The sequence below is a fragment of the Enoplosus armatus genome, chromosome 10 (genome assembly GCF_043641665.1).
Source record: "Enoplosus armatus isolate fEnoArm2 chromosome 10, fEnoArm2.hap1, whole genome shotgun sequence".
Taxonomy (NCBI): domain Eukaryota; kingdom Metazoa; phylum Chordata; class Actinopteri; order Centrarchiformes; family Enoplosidae; genus Enoplosus; species Enoplosus armatus.
In genome coordinates, this window is record NC_092189.1 from 12768283 (window position 1) to 12786816 (window position 18534).

An 18534-nucleotide genomic window follows, 5' to 3' on the forward strand; every position below is an offset into this window, starting at 1 on the left:
ATCTGCCACTGAGATGCAGTGGAGTAGATGTATAAAGTTGTATAAACTGGAAATACTTAAGTATATGCATAGGTCCAGTACAAGTACCTCAGAATTACACTACAGCACTTCAATTCCCATTAATAATAATTTCATATAATCATCAACAATAATTTAGTTTCTTTGTCCTCAGTAATCCCAGATCAAATATTTTCAAATATTCCACCTTTATGTATGTAGAATGATTGTAAATTGTTGTAAATACCTAAAACGCGCATGCGTTAAGTCAAAACCACGGTCCTTTGAGTTCCTGCCTCTCTGATTGGTCAACAGTGCGGAAGCGGGTAATGGCGGCGTAAACAACCCAAAAACCAGTACCAGATACTGCTTAGTCGAACCGCTGTGGAAAATAAAACTTAAAAATTAAGCTATAACTAAACCGACTATGTTTTCGGCACTAGGAGGATTTCTGCTCGGTGTGTAAGCAATTAAACCCCCACTGCTTTACTTCCTACAGCCGCTAGTTTCGGCTAACTTTTAGCCAAGTTTGCTAACGTAACGGAAAAGTAGTATTTAGTTTGTAGCAATGGACTGCGTCGTGACGGGAGGAAACGTGAAAGGTAAGCAAGCTTCCTGTCTTTTCAGTCCTACCTTTAACTAGAACATCAGTCTATGACATTAATTAGCTGTTAATAGTAATTATGTTGTGTATGTGTGTGTATGTACCGTCCAGTGCTGGCCAAAGCCATCCATTCTCTGTCCAGAATCGGTGATGAGCTGTATGTGGAGCCTCAGGAAGATGGGGTGAGCTGCTCTGATACCATCAGATACACCAACACTTCCTCCTGCCATGCATATGGTGCTTCCTGCTGGTGCACACGTTGCGTTATTGAACAGTGCTGATTTGGGTTGTTTTTTCTCTCTCTTGTAGCTGGCCCTGCGGTCTGTGAACTCTTCTCGGTCGGCATACGCTTGCTTCCTGTTCGCACCACTGTTCTTTAGCAGGTGCAGGCTGTGTGCATGTTTATAAACGGCACTGTGATGTGTGTGTGTGTGTGTGTGTGTGTGTGTGAAAGAGAGAGTGTGAGTCACTGAACATCACATTTTTGTGTGTCATGTCTATGAGCTTTAAGCCAACTTCCCCTCCCATTTCCTGTGCAGGTACACCATCCCCAGTGGGCACACCTTCCGCTGCAAGATGGCAATAAAGGTGTGCTAAGAGACAGAGATGAGTTAAGGTTCTTCTAATAGTTTATACAGTTTACATCTCATATTCACTACATTTACATGGACTGCAATCATCTATGTCAGTGGTTCACGACCTTCCTTTGTATCATACCACAACTTTGAGAGGCAGAAGCTTGGTGAAGGTTGGTTAAAAGCATGTCCTGTGTGGCTGGCCTAACATAGCTGGTAGTGTATTGGTTATATGAGTCTGATTAATGAATAAACATTAGAGATTCCCTTCTGTACTCAGCTTCAAATGCTATCTTTTCAGTCATGTTGCGACCGTGGTACGGCCTTGTGGGTATCTTTTTGTGCAAATTTTGCAAAACCTATGTGCTTCCTTGTTTTATTCACACAGTTGAATTGTCGCATAATGTTATGCAAGTGCAAACTTGTAGTTTTAGAGATTAAAGTAAGATGTATACATGTCTAAAATCTCCTTAAATGTGGCAAAAATGTTGTTTTCATGGAAGCTTCAGTGTATTAGCTTAATTGGGTTAATATAATATATATTATGTTTCAGTGCATATTAACATAGTCGTGGTTCTGTCCCCTTGTGTATATTTATTTTTTCTTCTTATGTTCCTCTATGTGTGAGTCAGAGTGTGCAGGCTGTATTCAGGTCTCTAGCGTCTCTGGAGAAGACAGTGGAAAAGTGTCACATTGAGCTTGACAAGCAGAAGAACCGCCTCACCTTTACCCTGCACTGCAAACACGGTATTGGGGCTTCTCTTCCTTCTCAGATGGTTCACAATGCTTTACATGGACTCAGTTCGATTGACACATGTTGTATTCACTGTAGCACATCATACATTCATTGCATTGTATTCTTCGTGCTTGTGTACTCAACGTGATTGTGTTGGTATTTTCTCTTTAGGCCTCCTGAAGACACATAACCTGTCTTTCCAGGACAGTGAAAGCTTACAGGCTGTGTTTGATAAAGACAGCTGTGCCAATGTATTCAGATCACAGCCCAGGTCTGTCAAATCTTTCCAAAAAAATGATTTTAAAAATTATAAAAAAAATAATAGTCTTTCTTTCTCCCTTTCACTCCTTCTGTAACGTTTCTATCTGCTTTTTCTATTGCCTATTCTGTTGTGTTTAGATTTTTAAGGCTGATACAGATATTTGTGGCCTACAGTTGGTTGATTGAATGAATAAATACAATTTCCAAATAAAGGGAAATGCTGTAGCTGTTGTCAGAGGAACCTGCATTGATGCCAATGTCGACTCACCACATTAACAAACTGCAAAAAAGTTTGTTAAAAAAGCAGTCTATTTTTTTTTTTTGCTTTACTTCATTCTGTCCTTCCTCACTCAAAGCTCACTTTTTGTTTTCGCTTGCTCTCAGGCTGCTGGTGGACACAGTTGTGCACTTCCCCCCGTCTCTGGAAGAAGTGACTGTGTCAGTGAGTGATGAACGGATGTGGGTCAGGAACCATGTGGAGGAAGAAGCAGGTTGTCTATTTGTTTTTTCACCCAGCAGATACAAACTTACTCAGTGAAACTTGTAAAACTTGTGAACTGTGTTTAGTCATAACTATTATATTCAAGTCATTTATAATTAAGAAGATCAACGTTTTAGTGTGACAGAACTAAAAAACATGGTCACTTTTCTGACATATATATACAGAAGTTTTAAATTGTAGTCAAAATAGTAAACCAGGAATTTTAAAACTTTCCATAATAGAACAAAAATATAGGTTAACATAGGTTGAATAGGTGTATTTAATTATATTTACTAACCCCACAGGCCCAATGAGTTATTGTGTGTTTAAAGGAGCTAATACGTAATATGAAAGTAAAAAGAAAAATTGATGACATAATATAATGCAAAAAAGGGAAAGAAGATGATATGAACCCTTGGTGCCCTTTTGTTGTCGAAAGGCAGAACAGCAGAACTGTGTGGTCTTTGCTGTCATGACACAATAGAGGTAGTTTTTCTAACTCTGCAAGTTAACAGAAATATAATATAATGATATAAATTTTATTCAAAAACAGAAGTTTAGTTTTGAAACAGCTTTTGACCTCCACTCACTCTTACTTTTCTTTCTGTGTCTCTCGCTGCCTGTTTCCCTCTCAGACCAGTCCAAGGCCATGCTGACAGAGCTGTGTCTGGCTTCAGACGAGTTCGACCATTTTGCCGTCCAAGCCCACAACAGCGTCACCTTTTGTCTGAAGGAGTTACGGGTGAGGCAGAGGACAAAGGGAGGGATGGCAGAGCAAAAGAATGGGAGGATTAGTCAGGAGGAAGTAGATTGGGAGAGAAGTCCTCTGAGGGAAAGTACACTGAGGACAGACAGTTAGAACTATGCTGTGGTTTATCATTTTTGCATTGATTTACTCCCTGAGGATCTTTGCCGAGTGACTTTTTTGTCTCCTCCAGGGTTTGTTAGTATTTGCAGAGTCTACTGGTCTCCCAATTTCTATGTACTTTGATGAACCAGGCAGGTAAGCATACAGATGTTAGTTGATCACTTATGTTACCTCAATGTACTGACATTTACTATGTGTGTGTGTGTGTGTGTGTGTGTGTGTGTGTGTGTGTGTGTGTGTGTGTGTGTGTGTGTCAGCCCTGTCGTGCTCTCAGTAACAGACAGTGTCCTGGAGGGGAACTTTGTGCTGGCAACACTTTCTGATGACTCTAACCACCGTAAAAACAACACAAGACGGTAATTCTCAAACAAAACTGAATGCATAAAATAATGTGGGGAAAACATTGTTATAGGCTGGAATTCAGTTGTCAGTCAGTTGTCAGCCAGTCTCATTAAAACCCACTGGCAGAACAAAGTGTAAATAAAACCGTTTGGCCAATAATCCAAATGGTTTCTTTAGCTCTAATGTCAGGCAGGAAATCCTCAGCATTTACTCTGCAGAGATGCCACACCACAAGAACATAATTGATGTTAAACTGTAATCGAGATGTTTTCGAAGACGCTTTACTTTTGCTATCCTTCTGAGTGGAGAGTCGGCTGACTGTAAGCTGCAGGTGTTCTTCCCTCCACATCTGTCCAGCTGTGACACATTTCGTCTGTGTCAGAGTCTATTGAAAGTTTGGTAGAAAGGCTCGTCGAATTGACACAAACAATGTAGAAAATGTATGAGAAGATGAAATCTTAGTGTACTGCTGTCATAAATGCAGCATGAGTTAGATAATAGACACGGGCAGGGGTGGATGTTGAAGTCTGCCTTCCCATGGGCTGAAGTTGAGTGTGATGTCTTGCCAGTCTTCATTGATTGTTGTTTTCGGTTAGGATTTCTTCAACTTGGCATTTTTAAAACCATCTGTGAGCTCTGCTGAATATTTGTACAACACATTTCTCCAATTTGCACGCCAGCTCATTCTGGCTAAGAGGCACTTGTAGAAGGTAAAGTACACTTTTGAAAAAGTGTCATTAGTATTTGTGTCTTCACCCACCAGTTGGTGTGTGTGGCTTCTCAGTACGATAAAGGCTCAACATTTCCCAAAGAAGCCATTTGGATGAACAGTGAAACCTCTTCTTCTTCACAATACAGTAACATGATTAGTAGATACACTCTATTCAGACATAACTGGCAGAACAGAAAGGAAATGAAGTGCACTGTCACTGTCAGTAAAGCTCAGTGTTGAGCCAGAGACATTATTTTACTCTCTTCTTCATTCAGGTCATATTTCTGTTCCATTCCTCAGAGCACAGACTCCACCGCCGCCCCCTCCTGATGACTTCATGAATGACGACATAGACTCCTACCTCATTGCCATGGATACCAGCATTGCACCAGGTCCCTCAGCTACAGGTCCACCCACACCCCCATTAGCTGATTCCACATGTTCGAAACAGCCTGCTGCAGCCAATCACAGGACGAGGCTACACAGTGAGGAGGAGGAACAGGAGGAGGAAGATGAAACGGCCAATTCAGACAGACCACCTAATAAGAAGGTATGGGTTAGTTTTCACAATAATACATTCTTTAATATTTATTAATTCCATTTTTATTTACTCATGAAAACTCCACAGAAATTTTTTTTTTGTCCCTGACTGTTGTCATATAGTGTGTCTGTGTTTGTATCTGCTGCCTCGCTCCCTCTCTGTCCCTGGTTTCCTGTTGTGATCTTGTAGGCTGTACACATTGTAAAGCCCCCTGAGGCAGATTTGTGATTTGTGATATTGGGCTATATAAATAAAATTGATTTGACGTGACTACAATAAAATCAAACATGTTTGAAGACTGTTGTAGCACCTGGGACAGCTCACAACAAGGTCTAGACGGGTCTCCTTACTGCTCTAATTAGACAAACCCTTGTGACGGACATGAGAGCAAGTCCAGGGTTTTTGCGTCGGATCTCAAAAATTTGTCTTGTCACATCAGGCTTTAGCTAACAAATGGCTGGATATAACTTGCAGAAATTACTTTTACATTTACAATAAAACATGTTGTCATAATAATCATCCTCTCTTGTGTTTTCCTCTCACAGTTCTGTTCCCTGTTCTTTGGATCGGTGCTTCCCCCATCTCCTCAGATGACCACTCAACCAGTGACAAGTCAGGAAGTGTTGGCCAGTGACAGTGAGGACGACACTCAAGCAGAGTGACAAGAGAGAGATGGACTGACCTGAAAGTGTGTGTGTGTTATGTTACTTGTACACACATGCTACCTGCAGCACAACTGATATACAGGGTTTTTTTTTCCAAAAATATGCAAAGACAGCACAGAACAGTGTTCCAACTTTTTATTGGACTATAATGTCAATGGTGGACTTGAAAATATGGGATTATGTGAAACTGGACATGAAGCACTTCCTGTTTATTTTTGTTCAGAATCTGTTCAGTTTGTGATCAAGGTGCAACAAGGAAAGCTCCTCTAAATAAAAGAAAGATATTTTTCAAAGTATGTTAACATTATTTATTATTTATTTACATGTCAAAAGGTTCAAGTATGACAAAGATTTAGGATGAGGGATCTTCACACATCAACCAATGTGGAGCTCAAACCAGTGCCTCAACAGAAAGGCCAGTGAGACAGGATCTGGATGAGGTCTGAAGCGCTCCATAAAACACCTCCTCGTCCCTCCAGATCCGATAACAAAGATTTTTTTGTCAAAAGTAAGATTCAGCACAAGACGCAGAATATCTAAGCGTCTGTGATCCAGTCTTTGCAGGTTGAGGAACGTCACTGCTCCCTTTCTCTCGTTGCACCTGGAAACTTTTCCCCCTCGTCTGCGGTTTCCTCCTCTCTCGCTCCTTCTCCTTATCCAGCTCCTTCTCTCTCTTCTTTCTCGACTTCTCCTCCTCTTTCTCCCTTCTCTCTCGCTCCCTCCGCCGCCTCCTTCTTTCCCTGGAGCTCATTTTCTCCTCCCCCTCTTCATCGACCGGTTTCCCCGTCCCTGTTCCGTCACTGAAGTCCTGAATCAAGATTTTGGGGACTGGCATTTTGGGTGTCCCCTTTGCCTTGGCCTTTTTGGGCTGCTCTCCTCTTAGTCTGCGGAAGAGACCAAAACGTTTAGGGGGGTCAAGTGGCTGCTGCCCCTGCTGTCCCGCTGTCCTCTCAGTCACTTCTGCAGACAGTGACGAGGTGACTTCTGAAGACTGAGTCGCATCTGGAGGAATGTGGATTGGGTTCACAGCTCCAGGACTGGACTGTGATTCAGTGTGTTCAGCTTCTTGGTGGTTAGGGATAGATTGTGATTGGCTGGTTTTCTGTGGCATAGTGAAGAGATCTTCAGAGAGTCTACGCCCTAACCTGGACCCACGGGAGCTGGACGACTTGCGAACGCAGAAATCCCCAGAAGACCGGCTGTTACGTTGCCCAGACGCTTGTTTCAGGCCGCTGTTATTCAGCTCAGCCTGGTCTTTGGCAAGGTGAGGATCTTTATCTTGGACTTGTGGGTTACTGTCAGTGTTTGGAGAGTCTGCTGGTTCAGTAGAAATGAAGACATCCTCTCCTTCTGTGTTTTCTTGAACATTTTCTGTGCTTTCTTCCTCCTCCACAGCACCCACAGTGACCTGGATCTGTGGTTGTTCAGGTGCAGGTTCCTCAGAGGTGCTAATTTGTACTGGACACGTCTTCCCATCAGGCTCGGCGGTGAGATTCACTTCCTCTGCCTGTGTTGACGTCACTGCTGTGGACTCAGTCGTCTCGTCATTCATCGGAGTTTCTGTTGTTTCCTCTGCTTGTATTTGATTGTTGTCGACCTGTGCCTCTGAGTGTGCAGTCAAAATGCTTTCCTCTGTTTCCTGTGTACATTCAGATGCTACTGCGTCACTCTCCTTCTCTGAACATTGAGCAAATGCTTCACTTGGTGTCACTACCTCGTGTGCAACTTGTATTTCTACTTCAGTCTCTGTATTGGCTGCTAAGTCAGTGCCTTCTTGTGTTAATGTTTCTGCTTCTGTCTTTGAATATATGTGTTGTTCTGAATGTATTTGTATTATTTCAGCCTCCAAGTCGCCCCCTGTGGCTGCATTGTCCTTTTCTTCAGTCTGTGCCAGTGCATCAGTTTCTGTCTCTGTTTGGGTGTGGGACTCTTCTTCTTTCATGTCTGTTTCTGCTAATGACTCAGTGCTGTGGTATCCTCCTTCAAATGCATCTCCCTGCGAGCTTTCGTCTGTCTCTGTGATCACTTCTTGCTGTTGTGTCTCTGTCTCTGCTGTAGGATCTGTGACAGTTGGAGCCTCGGCTTTGCTGTCTGTCTCTGAGCCTGGACTTGTCTCAGTTGTTGTTTCTGAGACCTCTGTGACCGTGTCCACCTGCACATTTTCAGCTTCTGTGCTCTCCTCTGGTTTCACATCAGCTTGAATCATCTGTTCCTCGCTCGGGTCTACACCTGCTTCCGTCTCCACCTCTGTGTTTGTATCTGCACCAGCATTTTTCTGTATCTCACTTTCCTCCACAGCAGCTGAATGTTCACTTTCCGCCACTTGTTTTTCTGTCTCTTTATTTGTGTCTTTGTCTTCAATTTCCTGGTGCTGGCTTTGGTGACTCTGCTGTTCCTGGTCTTGTGACTGGCTGTAAGAGTCCAGCTCCTCTCCTTGTTTGAGGTGAGAGGTATGTTCAGTGGACTGAGGAATATTTTCAACAGTCTGATCTTTGTCTGGGACTTGGGTTGTTTCTGTCTCCACGTTTGTTTCTTCTGTTTGCTCTGAAAGCATTTTGCCTTCTTCTGTCTCTTTGAGTTGACCTTCCTCCTTTTCAGTGATTCTTGTTTCCACTTGTTCAATCTGTTTTTTTACTACAACAGTTTCTTCTACCGGCTCCGTTGGTATGTTTTGGATTTTGTCCATCTTCTTAGGTTCTTCTAAAAGTTCTTTCTGTTCAGTTTGTCCTGTTAGCTTCGGCTCACTCTGTTTTTTATGTTCCTCTGAAACCGCGTCCTCCTCCTCCTGGACGCCCTGCACCTTCATGAAATTTGACTCAGTCCCGCTCCTCCAGTCCTCCTTTGCTCCCACTGAGAGACGCCTCACAACTTTGCCACCGCCCTCCCATTTGTCGGTGTTAACCTTCCCCACTTTCCTCCACCTCTTGTGGAGGAAGGAGGGAGACAGCGAGAGAGTGGAGGCTGAGCGAGCAAGAGGGACGGACAGGTTCCCTTTCTCTCTCTCTTTCCTGTCCCGTTCTTCCCCGCTCTGTGGAACCATCCGGTATCCCTGGCAGCGACTTCTGGGGTCAAAGGTGGATGAGGGTCTGTCTTTCCTCCACTTTTCCAACTCCTTCTCCGTCTGCTTCTCCAGATCTCTGGCGGACAGCTGCACAGAGCACACCTGAGAAAGGAAGGAAGGAAGGAAGTTTTACTGTAATTTTAGACAATTAACAATATTACAATTGAACGGTATTACATTATAAATCATGTAGTACCAAACACTAAAACATATAAAAATGTAATAAATTAACAGCTCAGTATGGTAATCGGACAACTATGACATAAGTATAGTGTATGTATATATATGTATTAACTTTTTAAGCCAAGACCTAAAAGTGTTATGGATGAAATCATAACATCTGCTGAGCTCACGTCAACAGATCCATCTCCATGACAACCCTATCGACGACTGTGTTTAAAAAAAGTTTTAAAAGCAGTTTAATTCAGTAACATTAGTAAGGAACGCTGTTTGTCTTGAAGTAACTGGTAGCGAGTAAACCAGATTCTTCACAGTGACCGACTTTCCTCAACAACCGCCCATGTGTTTCATTCTTACCTCTGCTATGAAGGCGTCGTCTTCCTCTTGGACCTGCTCCCTGACGCCTCTCAGTTTCTCCAGAGTCTCCATCTGGCCCTGACACTGCTTCCTCTGCTCCGCTCGGCCCAGCACCCGACGCACCAGTACCACCGCCACCTGGAGCAGCACCCGCACCCCTGCACAGAGGAGAGGGGGGTTGAGAGTGGACAGAGAGGTAGAAATTACATCGGGGGAACAAAGGGTGCTACGTCAGTCAGTCAGTCATATGCTGTTAATTATTTCTGAACAAATCATTATTCTTCAAATGGTAAATGACCAAAGTTGCACAGTTGTGTGTTTTTAGGCATGCATTATTAGCTAATGTGAATATAAATCATAGTACAACAAATAAAGCTAAATAGAAGTACTAGTATTTTTAACCACAGGCAACAGAATCAATGGCACTTTAATCTGATGAAAGGAATTTTCAACTTAAAATGTATTACCTTTTATACCAAAATATACAAGACAACATAATATAATATATAGATTATTGTATCAAAGAAATTACACGTTTTTTGTTGCCTCCCTTTCAGGAAATAATTGAATGTGTGTGACCCTCAGCAGCCTACGTGGGGGATGTACCATAGCAGAAAAAGAGGTCCCAGACTCGGAGCAGTGTGTTGAAGGGCAGGTGACGTGTGAAGAGACACATCAGCCAGTCGGTTGCGAACATGAGGGGCTCCACTCCGTGGTGCTGCAGGTGTTTGTGTGCTGCTGGACTCGTCCTTTTTAAGACCCAGGTCAGCATGGCTGCGTCGAACAGGACTCCCTCCTAATAGGAGGATACATGCTTAGACAGAGAAACAGAGATCCAAGACATATTTTGTTTTATGGCTCAATGTTTTCCTAATGGTATGCTTGTTTTGCAGGCCTGCTGTGCACTGACGAAAGGATTTGTGTGCTAATTGAACATTGTCTCAATTTTCTCTATAATGAGTAACAAATTACATTTCCAAGAAACTACAAGGAAATGTTCCTGTAAAATAAAGGATCCACACTGCACAATGTTTCTGTGAGTAGGTGATTCATCATCGCCTTAATGAATCTCTGTGTTGTGTGTTTGCTGAATTGAGGTTATAACCATAGCACAAATTAACAAAAATCAAAAACAAATTCAATTTACTGGCCTACATAAATATTAAATAATTGAAAATAAGTGCAGTGCCAGGTACATCGTGTGTATGCATGTGTACATGTGTGCAGGTCCTCACCAGCAGAGGGCTGTAGTATCCAGGCAGGTACTGCTCACTGATCTGCACTAGACACCAGAAGGCCTCCTGCCAAGGTCGCGTGAGGTGAGATGGCACATAAAATGACAACAAGTCAACATCAGATGCCACAATAGCTTATTTATGTTCTGGACCAATTTTAAGTATACAGAATTTTGTTAGTTACCCTTATCATTATTATCAGACTTGTTATGCCTCTGAAGCAGTGTTTGTGCTAAAAAGTATTCTAACAGATAGATGAAACAAGAATCAGTACAGATTCAATGTCTGAAATCTAGATTAATGGAGTGATTTTCAGATGGGTGTGTAGCTTCTTTATTGGACAAAGGCTTAACTGCGTTATTGATCGCTACCTCAGCAGGCATGTTCATCAGCAGCACCGCAGCCACAGGCCCCTGTGCCTGGCAGTAACCCTCTTCTGGTTGGTACTGAGTGTAGGCTTTCAACACTCGGAACAAACCACGCTGCCTACACACACACACACCACAGTCATCAGTCACACAAACCACAAGTTTAAACCTCATGACGATGATCTTTACAGCTATCAGCTTGTGAACAGAAACAAGTAGAAGCAGAAATGCTTCCTACCCATGTCCATCCTTGGAAAGGAACATTTCATGGAAAGGGAACTGTCGGTCCAGGTCTCTCTCGATCACATCCACCCAGCTCTGCAGGGCGGGCTGTGAGTCCAGATGCTAACACAGAGACAAAACAGTTTTAGTCACCCATCTACAAACACTACACTATTTGCATTTAATGTTAGGGTTTGTTGTATTTGCTTGATGAATAACATAAACAATTAATTGATTATCAAAACTGTGTCAGGGTATTTTCTAATCAATTAATGGACTAAGCACTGGTCCCGCTGGATCCTTTGCACTGAAGCTACTGCACATTCTTACACTGTGATTCAGATGCTGAAACATATTGTTTAACTCTCCACTGTCCTTGGCTGCTGCTGCTCATTTGAAAGCATTTAGCACAGTGAGTGTTTAGGTTTTCTTGCCTGGTAGTACTTGTTTTTCTGTGTCATCCTGTCTGTAGCTCCGCACAGCAGAGGCCAGCACTTCGCTCTGAGTGAGGCTGGGATGCCTTTCTGACACTGCACTTTGACCTGAAGGGACATCAGTGACAGAGACACAGGATCAGCTCAGAGTAGTCACAAACCCACGTCTACATTTCATTGTTGCTAACAGGCTGTCTTCACAGCAGACATATTGACTTGCTATAGTAGGAAATGCACAGGTGTTACTAATAACAGTAAAAATGTCCCAGTATGTCATGACAGGGAGCCAGCGTGCACAACACCAGGACCCTGAAACTGAAGTAGCTAAATGGAATTCAGCCATCATTAATTTTATTGTTTACTGTGCTTTTTCTACTGTGACAGTTTGGAGCTTATTTACACATTAACATATTAACGGTGTTCGTACAAAGTCTTCAAATTAAAATGGAGGGTTAAGATGCTTCATTTTAACTGTTATGTTTTCAGAGTTAGGAATATGCTTGAATGAAAAATGCTTGATTTTCAACATGTGTTTCATCTACACAATCACTTTGTGTTAGTCACTTTTAATATTGACGTCGTGTCGTATTTGTTTGTCTACTGGTGTCTCGGCAAGCGTTAAATAATCATGATCAAAACACACAATCAATCAATATACATTGATTGCTGTGGGTATAAACGGATTCTTCTACTTTCTTCTATTCTATTTTTTTTCGCAATGGCATTTATTGTAACAATTTAGATGTGATGACAAATTCTTATTTTGGTATCTTGAAAGTGCTTGAATTTCACCCTTAAAAAGCTGCCCTGAAACAAATCCTGATTTAATGACATCGGGTGTCTAAGATGGGACACACCTTATTGGTCTTCTTCAACAGGATGCGATCCCATTGGCCAATGATATTTATCCATTTGGCCTCCCTCTGCCTGACCAACTCAGGGGGTGGGCCCACACTCCTGACACAAAACAGCACACAAAACACCAGGTTAAGCGTTTTAAACATGAAACAATCATATCCAATACAAGGACGAGAGCCTTTTTGTGTGTTCTGGACATTGACTGCACAGTATTAAGGCTCGTTTCACTGGAGACCTTCATGTCAGCGTGCAGCGTTTCTGCCTGCACTTTTGTGTGTTGTCATTATAGAAAGACAGTGCTCTGAAAATCAAGACAGGAAACAGGAAAACCACACGGTAGCAGTCTCCATGGCAACAGGTCAGGATGTTATCAATGGGGAAGACGGCAGGTAGCAGTTTGTTCAGATGGTCTTATCCTGAATTTACACTGTTATTGTTTGGCCCATGCTTTACATTTAGACTTCTCAAATAAATGGTTTGGAAGCTGTAGCTTTCTTATTAAGACCTTATTAAGATTTTACTAATCGCAGCAGAGTGTTATTTGCCCACTTGGCTCTGTGTCTTGGATGCAGACACTGCTCTGTCTCATAAAATCGTTGGATTAAAACACTGGTCTTCTGATGTGCGGTCTGTTTAGAAATATGTGGTCTTGCTTTGCTTCAGGGTACATTAACCTGCAATCCACTAATGGGATAGTTTTTCAGCGTTCAGGGGAACAATTAGTTTTGAATCATTTCTCGTGACACTGGCAGTCATTTTCATTTTCACCTCTAAAAATCCACCCTAAAACCATAATCTGTGATGAGGAGTCACAAGTAGACATTACTTTTTCATTTTAGTAATCTCAACAACCACCTCAGCCTTCATTTGACTTTCTACCATGTGAACTAAATAATAATGTCTCTTTGAAAAGAGAATAAAAACAGAGAACCAGGATACCTGGTTTTGGTACAAAAGTGGAACTGCTCACCCAGCTGTGGATCCATTGGTCACAATGAAGCCAAACCGGTCTGTCTCAGGTTCCAGACCAAACTCTGACCCTGCATCAGATCCAGAGCTGTCCTCTTCACCGAGGTTCTTCTGGGCCGGACTCGATGTACTCAACATCTTGCTGGAAGAGCAGATGAGGCTGTCATTATTCAGCATGTGACTGTGTACTCTATCATCATTGCTATGTAAAGCTGGTGTGGCTCTGCATTACAATGCCTCCTACATGTAGATATATTAAAGTTCAATAACTTAACCCCATCCAAAAACACTGCTCGGACTGGAGTATGCTTAGTTTATGTTTAGGTTGTTAATGGTAGTACGCACATGTCTTGATGCTGAATAAGAATGTTCTGCTATACTTCATAACATTTTAAAAGTACACGCTTTACTACCCGTCTTCAATTCAACCCAAGGTTATGACATCTGCTGGCTCAGTCTTCTTTTTAGCATTAGTGTAAAGTAGTTTAAATCAACTTTCTTCCTTCCCTCCAACCATAAACATCACCACAACAAGAGGAACGTTGTTAAATCTCTTGAAATATGCTTTTAAATGTAATTACCTTTTACATTTGCGTCATGTTTGATCACTCGGTTGTTGAAGAGGTGAAGTGTGAGATCCTCCAGTGATGACAGAGGAAGACAAACTTCCTCTCTCTCTCTCTCTCTCTCCCCCTCCCTCCCTCTCTCAGTATCAATGCATGGTGTCCCTTAAAAAAACTTCCCCTTTGGCTATAGTTGCAGTAAACATGACTATTTATGGAATATAGTCTTTTCTTAGCTGCCGTGGAAGTGATACTCAATTGCCCAAATATGATTAATCAAACATGACATCAGAATGAGTGATAAATGTATTATACGCTGCTGATTATGCTGCTTTTACTTGCTGTAGGAAATACTGCAATTATACGTGCCCGAAGGTAATTTAAATAAAGTGGAAAATATCACTAAGAGTGCAATTGTTTTGCGATATCCTAACTAAGAATGGTAAATTAACGAGGAGCATTTGAATGCAACATAAATACAATTGCGCAGTTCAGGGACCGCTGTCTGCCTGTTGTTGTCGTTGCTCACCAAAAACTTGTGACAGAGGTACCGTGAAGTCCAGTTTGTGGCAGAGGTAAGTCTGGTTGATGGCGAACTAGTTAGACCTACTGTTGACGATTATTTTTAGGCTTCGGGAATAGGGACCATGTTCACCGTATTCTGCTAAATTACCTTAAATTAACTGGCTATTATGGCAGTGACGTTGGTGAGCGATGTGGTTACGTTATATTATCAAGTCAGGAGTCACAAATTGGTATTACGATCGTACGTAACGTCGGAATAAATTAAAAGTAAAATAAATAACCAAGTAATCGTTTTTAAGGAAACGGCATGTTTCTGTTATTATGCTGACGGTTATTTTATTTGTAATGAGGCGTCCACGTCATATCGTACATAACAAATTCCGGGCTGCTAAGTAGCTCATTTAGCGGAAAGGATTGCTCGCGTTCCCACAAACCGGTTGCAAAATGCTGGAAAAACGCTATCGTCAGTATATAGTTATATAAATATGTTTACAGTCGAATCAGCTAATTAAAATGAGCTATTTATTCTACAGTTTGTTTATCTTCCGTTTCACTTGTGAACATACGCCTACCAATATTTGACGCGGTAATAAATATTGTTTATATGGCATGCCTGTTGGAATAATCATGAAGTATTTCCAAAACCGAACTGGACGTGTTCCCGTTCGTCCCATTCTGCCGGCATGCCCTGAATGTGGCTACTCGTTTACGTAATAGCAGGGATTTGGGACGAGAGATTACAGGATGCTTGTGCTCAATCAGCTGGCAGTCTCCATCCCTCACTCACTCCTCCCTTGTTTGTAGAGAAGTCTTTTTTTTCTGGTTTGCAAAAGAGGAAGTTTCCTGTTTCCACTGTGTACATTTTAGTTCCTCTTAAGGGCGGCATGGTGGTAGTAGCAGTTAAAGCTGGTCAGAGCGATGAAGTGTCCTTGACAAGTTGCTCCCGACGGAGACCAGCACCTTGTGTGAATGTGTGAGTGAATGAGTGAATGAGACTTAGCTGTAAAGCGCTTTGAGAAACCTAGAAGGTTGAAAAGTGCTATATAAGTGAGATCATTTGCCATTTATGTAAGGGGAACAATTTCAGTATGCTTTTCACCGTCTTCTCTCCTCAGATGTCTACTACACTGAGTCTGCGTCTTCTCCACTGCTACTCAAAGCCAGGTACTACTGAAGCAGGTGTCAACAAACAATAATAACAATAATATCTATATGCACAAAATCGTCACATCACATTTGTATGTATCTCCAGGCAGATTCGGACATGGTCCTGGTGTCATGCGGCCTTTCAGTCTCAGTGTGCAGAGAGAGGGCTATAGTAAGTCCTGCTACAAACCAAGAACTATTCATATATGGCATTCTCAGTGGAGTGACCACGTTTGAAAGGATCTAACCATACACTCCTCTCTCCCTCTATTCTCCTTGTAGAGTATGTAAATGCTCAGGAGCTGCCGACAGACCTGAGGTCGATCACTGACCGGGCTGCCACAACCCTCCTTTGGACCGAACTCTTCAGAGGTCACACATACTATGATTTCTATACAGATAGGTTATGTCGTGCACAGGGTTTAAGGCCTAGTGATGTTCTACGGTTGTCTTAATGTGAAGAAATCTCATGAAAAAACAAAAACCAACAATTAATTTATCCTATTAAGAAGTATTATCTGTGTAGTCAAAGCCTGATATAGCTTATTCCTCTGTGCCATAGATCTCCAAAAACTATCAATAATACATAAATTAGTTCATCTGTTGCACTGGGTGACATGTTCCTTCATAACAATGAACACAGCCACTGTAGTTTGAGCCAATTCCACACACGCCAGCCTTTTGCCGTAAAATGCTTACTAGCGCACCAAATTTGTATTAATTTGTGGCTGAAAGTAGTTTTTTGTTTTGTTTTGTTTATTTGGCTTTACGACAGGGAGGACATCAAATCACATAAAACTACAAAATGTCAAGGATGACACAGCAAAGTCTAAGACTTACAGTATTTCCTTTGCAGTCCTTGATGTAAATGCAGTCCAACAACAACAACAACACATTACCAACAAGCCAATAACACCTGAACTGTCACCAATAAAATCACTCCACAAGTCCACATAAAATTCACTATTCACCAACAAATACACTATTTACTCCAGTTTGAGTGATGATTGCTAAAAACGTCAGTGCCCAGCTGTTTGAAATTACTCTCCCTTTTCTAAAATTAAACTATATATTTATGACCTGTTTTAAGATTTAAGTCTTCAGTATGAACAAATGAGTTTGCTGTGTGCTACAGACAGGGTAGGGAGGCCGGAATGTATCAAGAGACAAACTAATGCATTGTTAATAATAACGCCAACATTGTCCTTTAAGTGAGCCATAACTCTTAGATTCTTTGGCAACACCTTCCTGCAGGTTTGGGGATGACCATGAGTTACCTGTTCCGTGAACCTGCCACCATCAACTACCCATTTGAGAAGGGCCCTCTGTCACCCCGTTTCCGTGGAGAGCACGCCCTCCGCCGCTACCCGAATGGAGAGGAGCGCTGCATCGCCTGTAAGCTGTGTGAGGCCGTCTGTCCTGCTCAGGTGAACACAAACACACAATCACCTGCTGACGACATATACTGCATACCCACATACTTTTTGTAATGTAGACATGGATTTCACATTGAGCAACATAGTTTTCACACACAAAAAAATCCTTTATGCACAAAAGTCAAGAAAAACTATTAAAGTGTGTGGCTAAATACATGTTGCTAATACTTGAACGGTACACACTATTCACATCATACCCATAGTACAATCTGCATTCTGTTAATGCTATGATTTGATTTACAGACCAGTAAGTGTATCGCCACCGTCTGCTTAGGCTGAAATACCTGTACGTCACTGTCTGACTTTGGTCTTGTCTGTGTCTGTGTGTCTTGTATGTGGAACCCAGGCCATCACCATTGAAGCTGAGACCCGAGCTGACGGCAGCAGGAGAACTACACGCTATGACATTGATATGACCAAATGTATCTACTGTGGCTTCTGCCAGGAAGCCTGTCCTGTCGATGCCATTGTTGAGGTAAGAATAAACTTATCCTGTGTACTCAATTTTAGTCATTTTTCTATTGAAATGTGTATCTAATAAAAAGGATTACTACAGTCCTCGGTTCATCATGTATCTCTAGTGTTTGGCACATTAACAAAAGGCATGGCATGTGCACAGTTATGCAATAGGTTGATCATGCAGATTGCTTACCTAAAAGTCAATTCATATCCTCCACAAAGGGGAAAGTTATTTATTTGATGTTTTTAAATGGGGCATTATGCACTCAACCCACCATCAAAACCTAAATGTAGAACTTATAGTCTGTGTGGATTTAGACCTAAAGACGTTTAATGTCTATTTTCCCCTCAACCCCCGACCTCAGGGTCCAAACTTTGAGTTCTCCACAGAGACCCATGAGGAGCTGCTGTACAACAAAGAGAAGCTGCTCAACAATGGAGACCGATGGGAGGCTGAGATAGCTGCCAACATAAGGGCAGACTACCTGTACAGATAGACACACTGTTGTATCTGTACACTGCCCGCAAAGATGTGTCATACATAAAAAATGATATATCTTATCATCCTCCTATGCATTAAAGAGATTAAATGTAGCTGTACAGATATTCCAGTGAGTTACATATGAGCAGTGAAGCCTTGCAGCCTCAGATTCTGTTATAAAAACGCACAAATCATGTCTCATGTTGTAAAGATGGATGATATTGCACTTTATGATGTTGACTGTATGTCTGTAACCCATGTAGTTTATGCACAAGTTTCTGCTGAACTTTAAAAGTGTGTTTATGTGATGAAATAGGACATTTCTGAAAGGGTATATTTATGTAATGTTGCTGAGGCTATTTAAGATGCTGAAAAATAAATCATGTTTTAAAAACTGTTACTTTGTTTCATTAAAGCTGGTGTTGAAACAATAGTGGGTTAATTGATTAGTTGATTAA

General features: G+C 41.8%; 2 protein-coding genes across 3 annotated transcripts; both read left to right on the forward strand.

The window, feature by feature from the left end:
- Positions 1–359: 359 nt before the first annotated feature.
- rad9a (RAD9 checkpoint clamp component A) lies at positions 360–6078 on the forward strand. The gene is made up of 12 exons (XM_070912992.1): positions 360–599; positions 713–783; positions 911–984; positions 1141–1189; positions 1809–1923; positions 2084–2183; positions 2558–2664; positions 3290–3396; positions 3593–3657; positions 3780–3878; positions 4877–5126; positions 5663–6078. Exons 1-12 carry the CDS (start codon positions 566–568, stop codon positions 5777–5779), a joined length of 1188 nt encoding a protein of 395 aa, XP_070769093.1. The 5' UTR covers positions 360–565; the 3' UTR covers positions 5780–6078.
- Positions 6079–14531: 8453 nt separating this feature from the next.
- ndufs8b (NADH:ubiquinone oxidoreductase core subunit S8b) lies at positions 14532–18441 on the forward strand. Of its 2 annotated transcripts, none has more exons than XM_070913394.1 (7): positions 14532–14604; positions 15670–15718; positions 15807–15872; positions 15983–16072; positions 16955–17127; positions 17483–17611; positions 17961–18441. In XM_070913394.1, exons 2-7 carry the CDS (start codon positions 15670–15672, stop codon positions 18090–18092), a joined length of 639 nt encoding a protein of 212 aa, XP_070769495.1. In that variant the 5' UTR covers positions 14532–14604; the 3' UTR covers positions 18093–18441. The 2 variants fall into 2 exon arrangements, with proteins under 2 accessions (XP_070769495.1, XP_070769494.1); XM_070913393.1 differs by lacking the exon at positions 14532–14604 and adding an exon at positions 15247–15354.
- The last annotated feature ends 93 nt before the right edge of the window (positions 18442–18534 follow it).

Bases quoted from the DNA above. Each gene is read 5' to 3' on its own strand.
- rad9a (XM_070912992.1), top strand. From the start codon at position 566: ATGGACTGCGTCGTGACGGGAGGAAACGTGAAAG. The intron at 600-712 runs GTAAGCAAGCTT...TGTACCGTCCAG, and splicing joins GACGGGAGGAAACGTGAAAG to TGCTGGCCAAAGCCATCCAT. The intron at 1,924-2,083 runs GTATTGGGGCTT...TTTTCTCTTTAG, and splicing joins TACCCTGCACTGCAAACACG to GCCTCCTGAAGACACATAAC.
- ndufs8b (XM_070913393.1), top strand. From the start codon at position 15,247: ATGTGGCTACTCGTTTACGTAATAGCAGGGATTTGGGACGAGAGATTA. The intron at 15,873-15,982 runs GTAAGTCCTGCT...TTCTCCTTGTAG, and splicing joins TGTGCAGAGAGAGGGCTATA to AGTATGTAAATGCTCAGGAG. The intron at 17,128-17,482 runs GTGAACACAAAC...TGTGGAACCCAG, and splicing joins AGGCCGTCTGTCCTGCTCAG to GCCATCACCATTGAAGCTGA.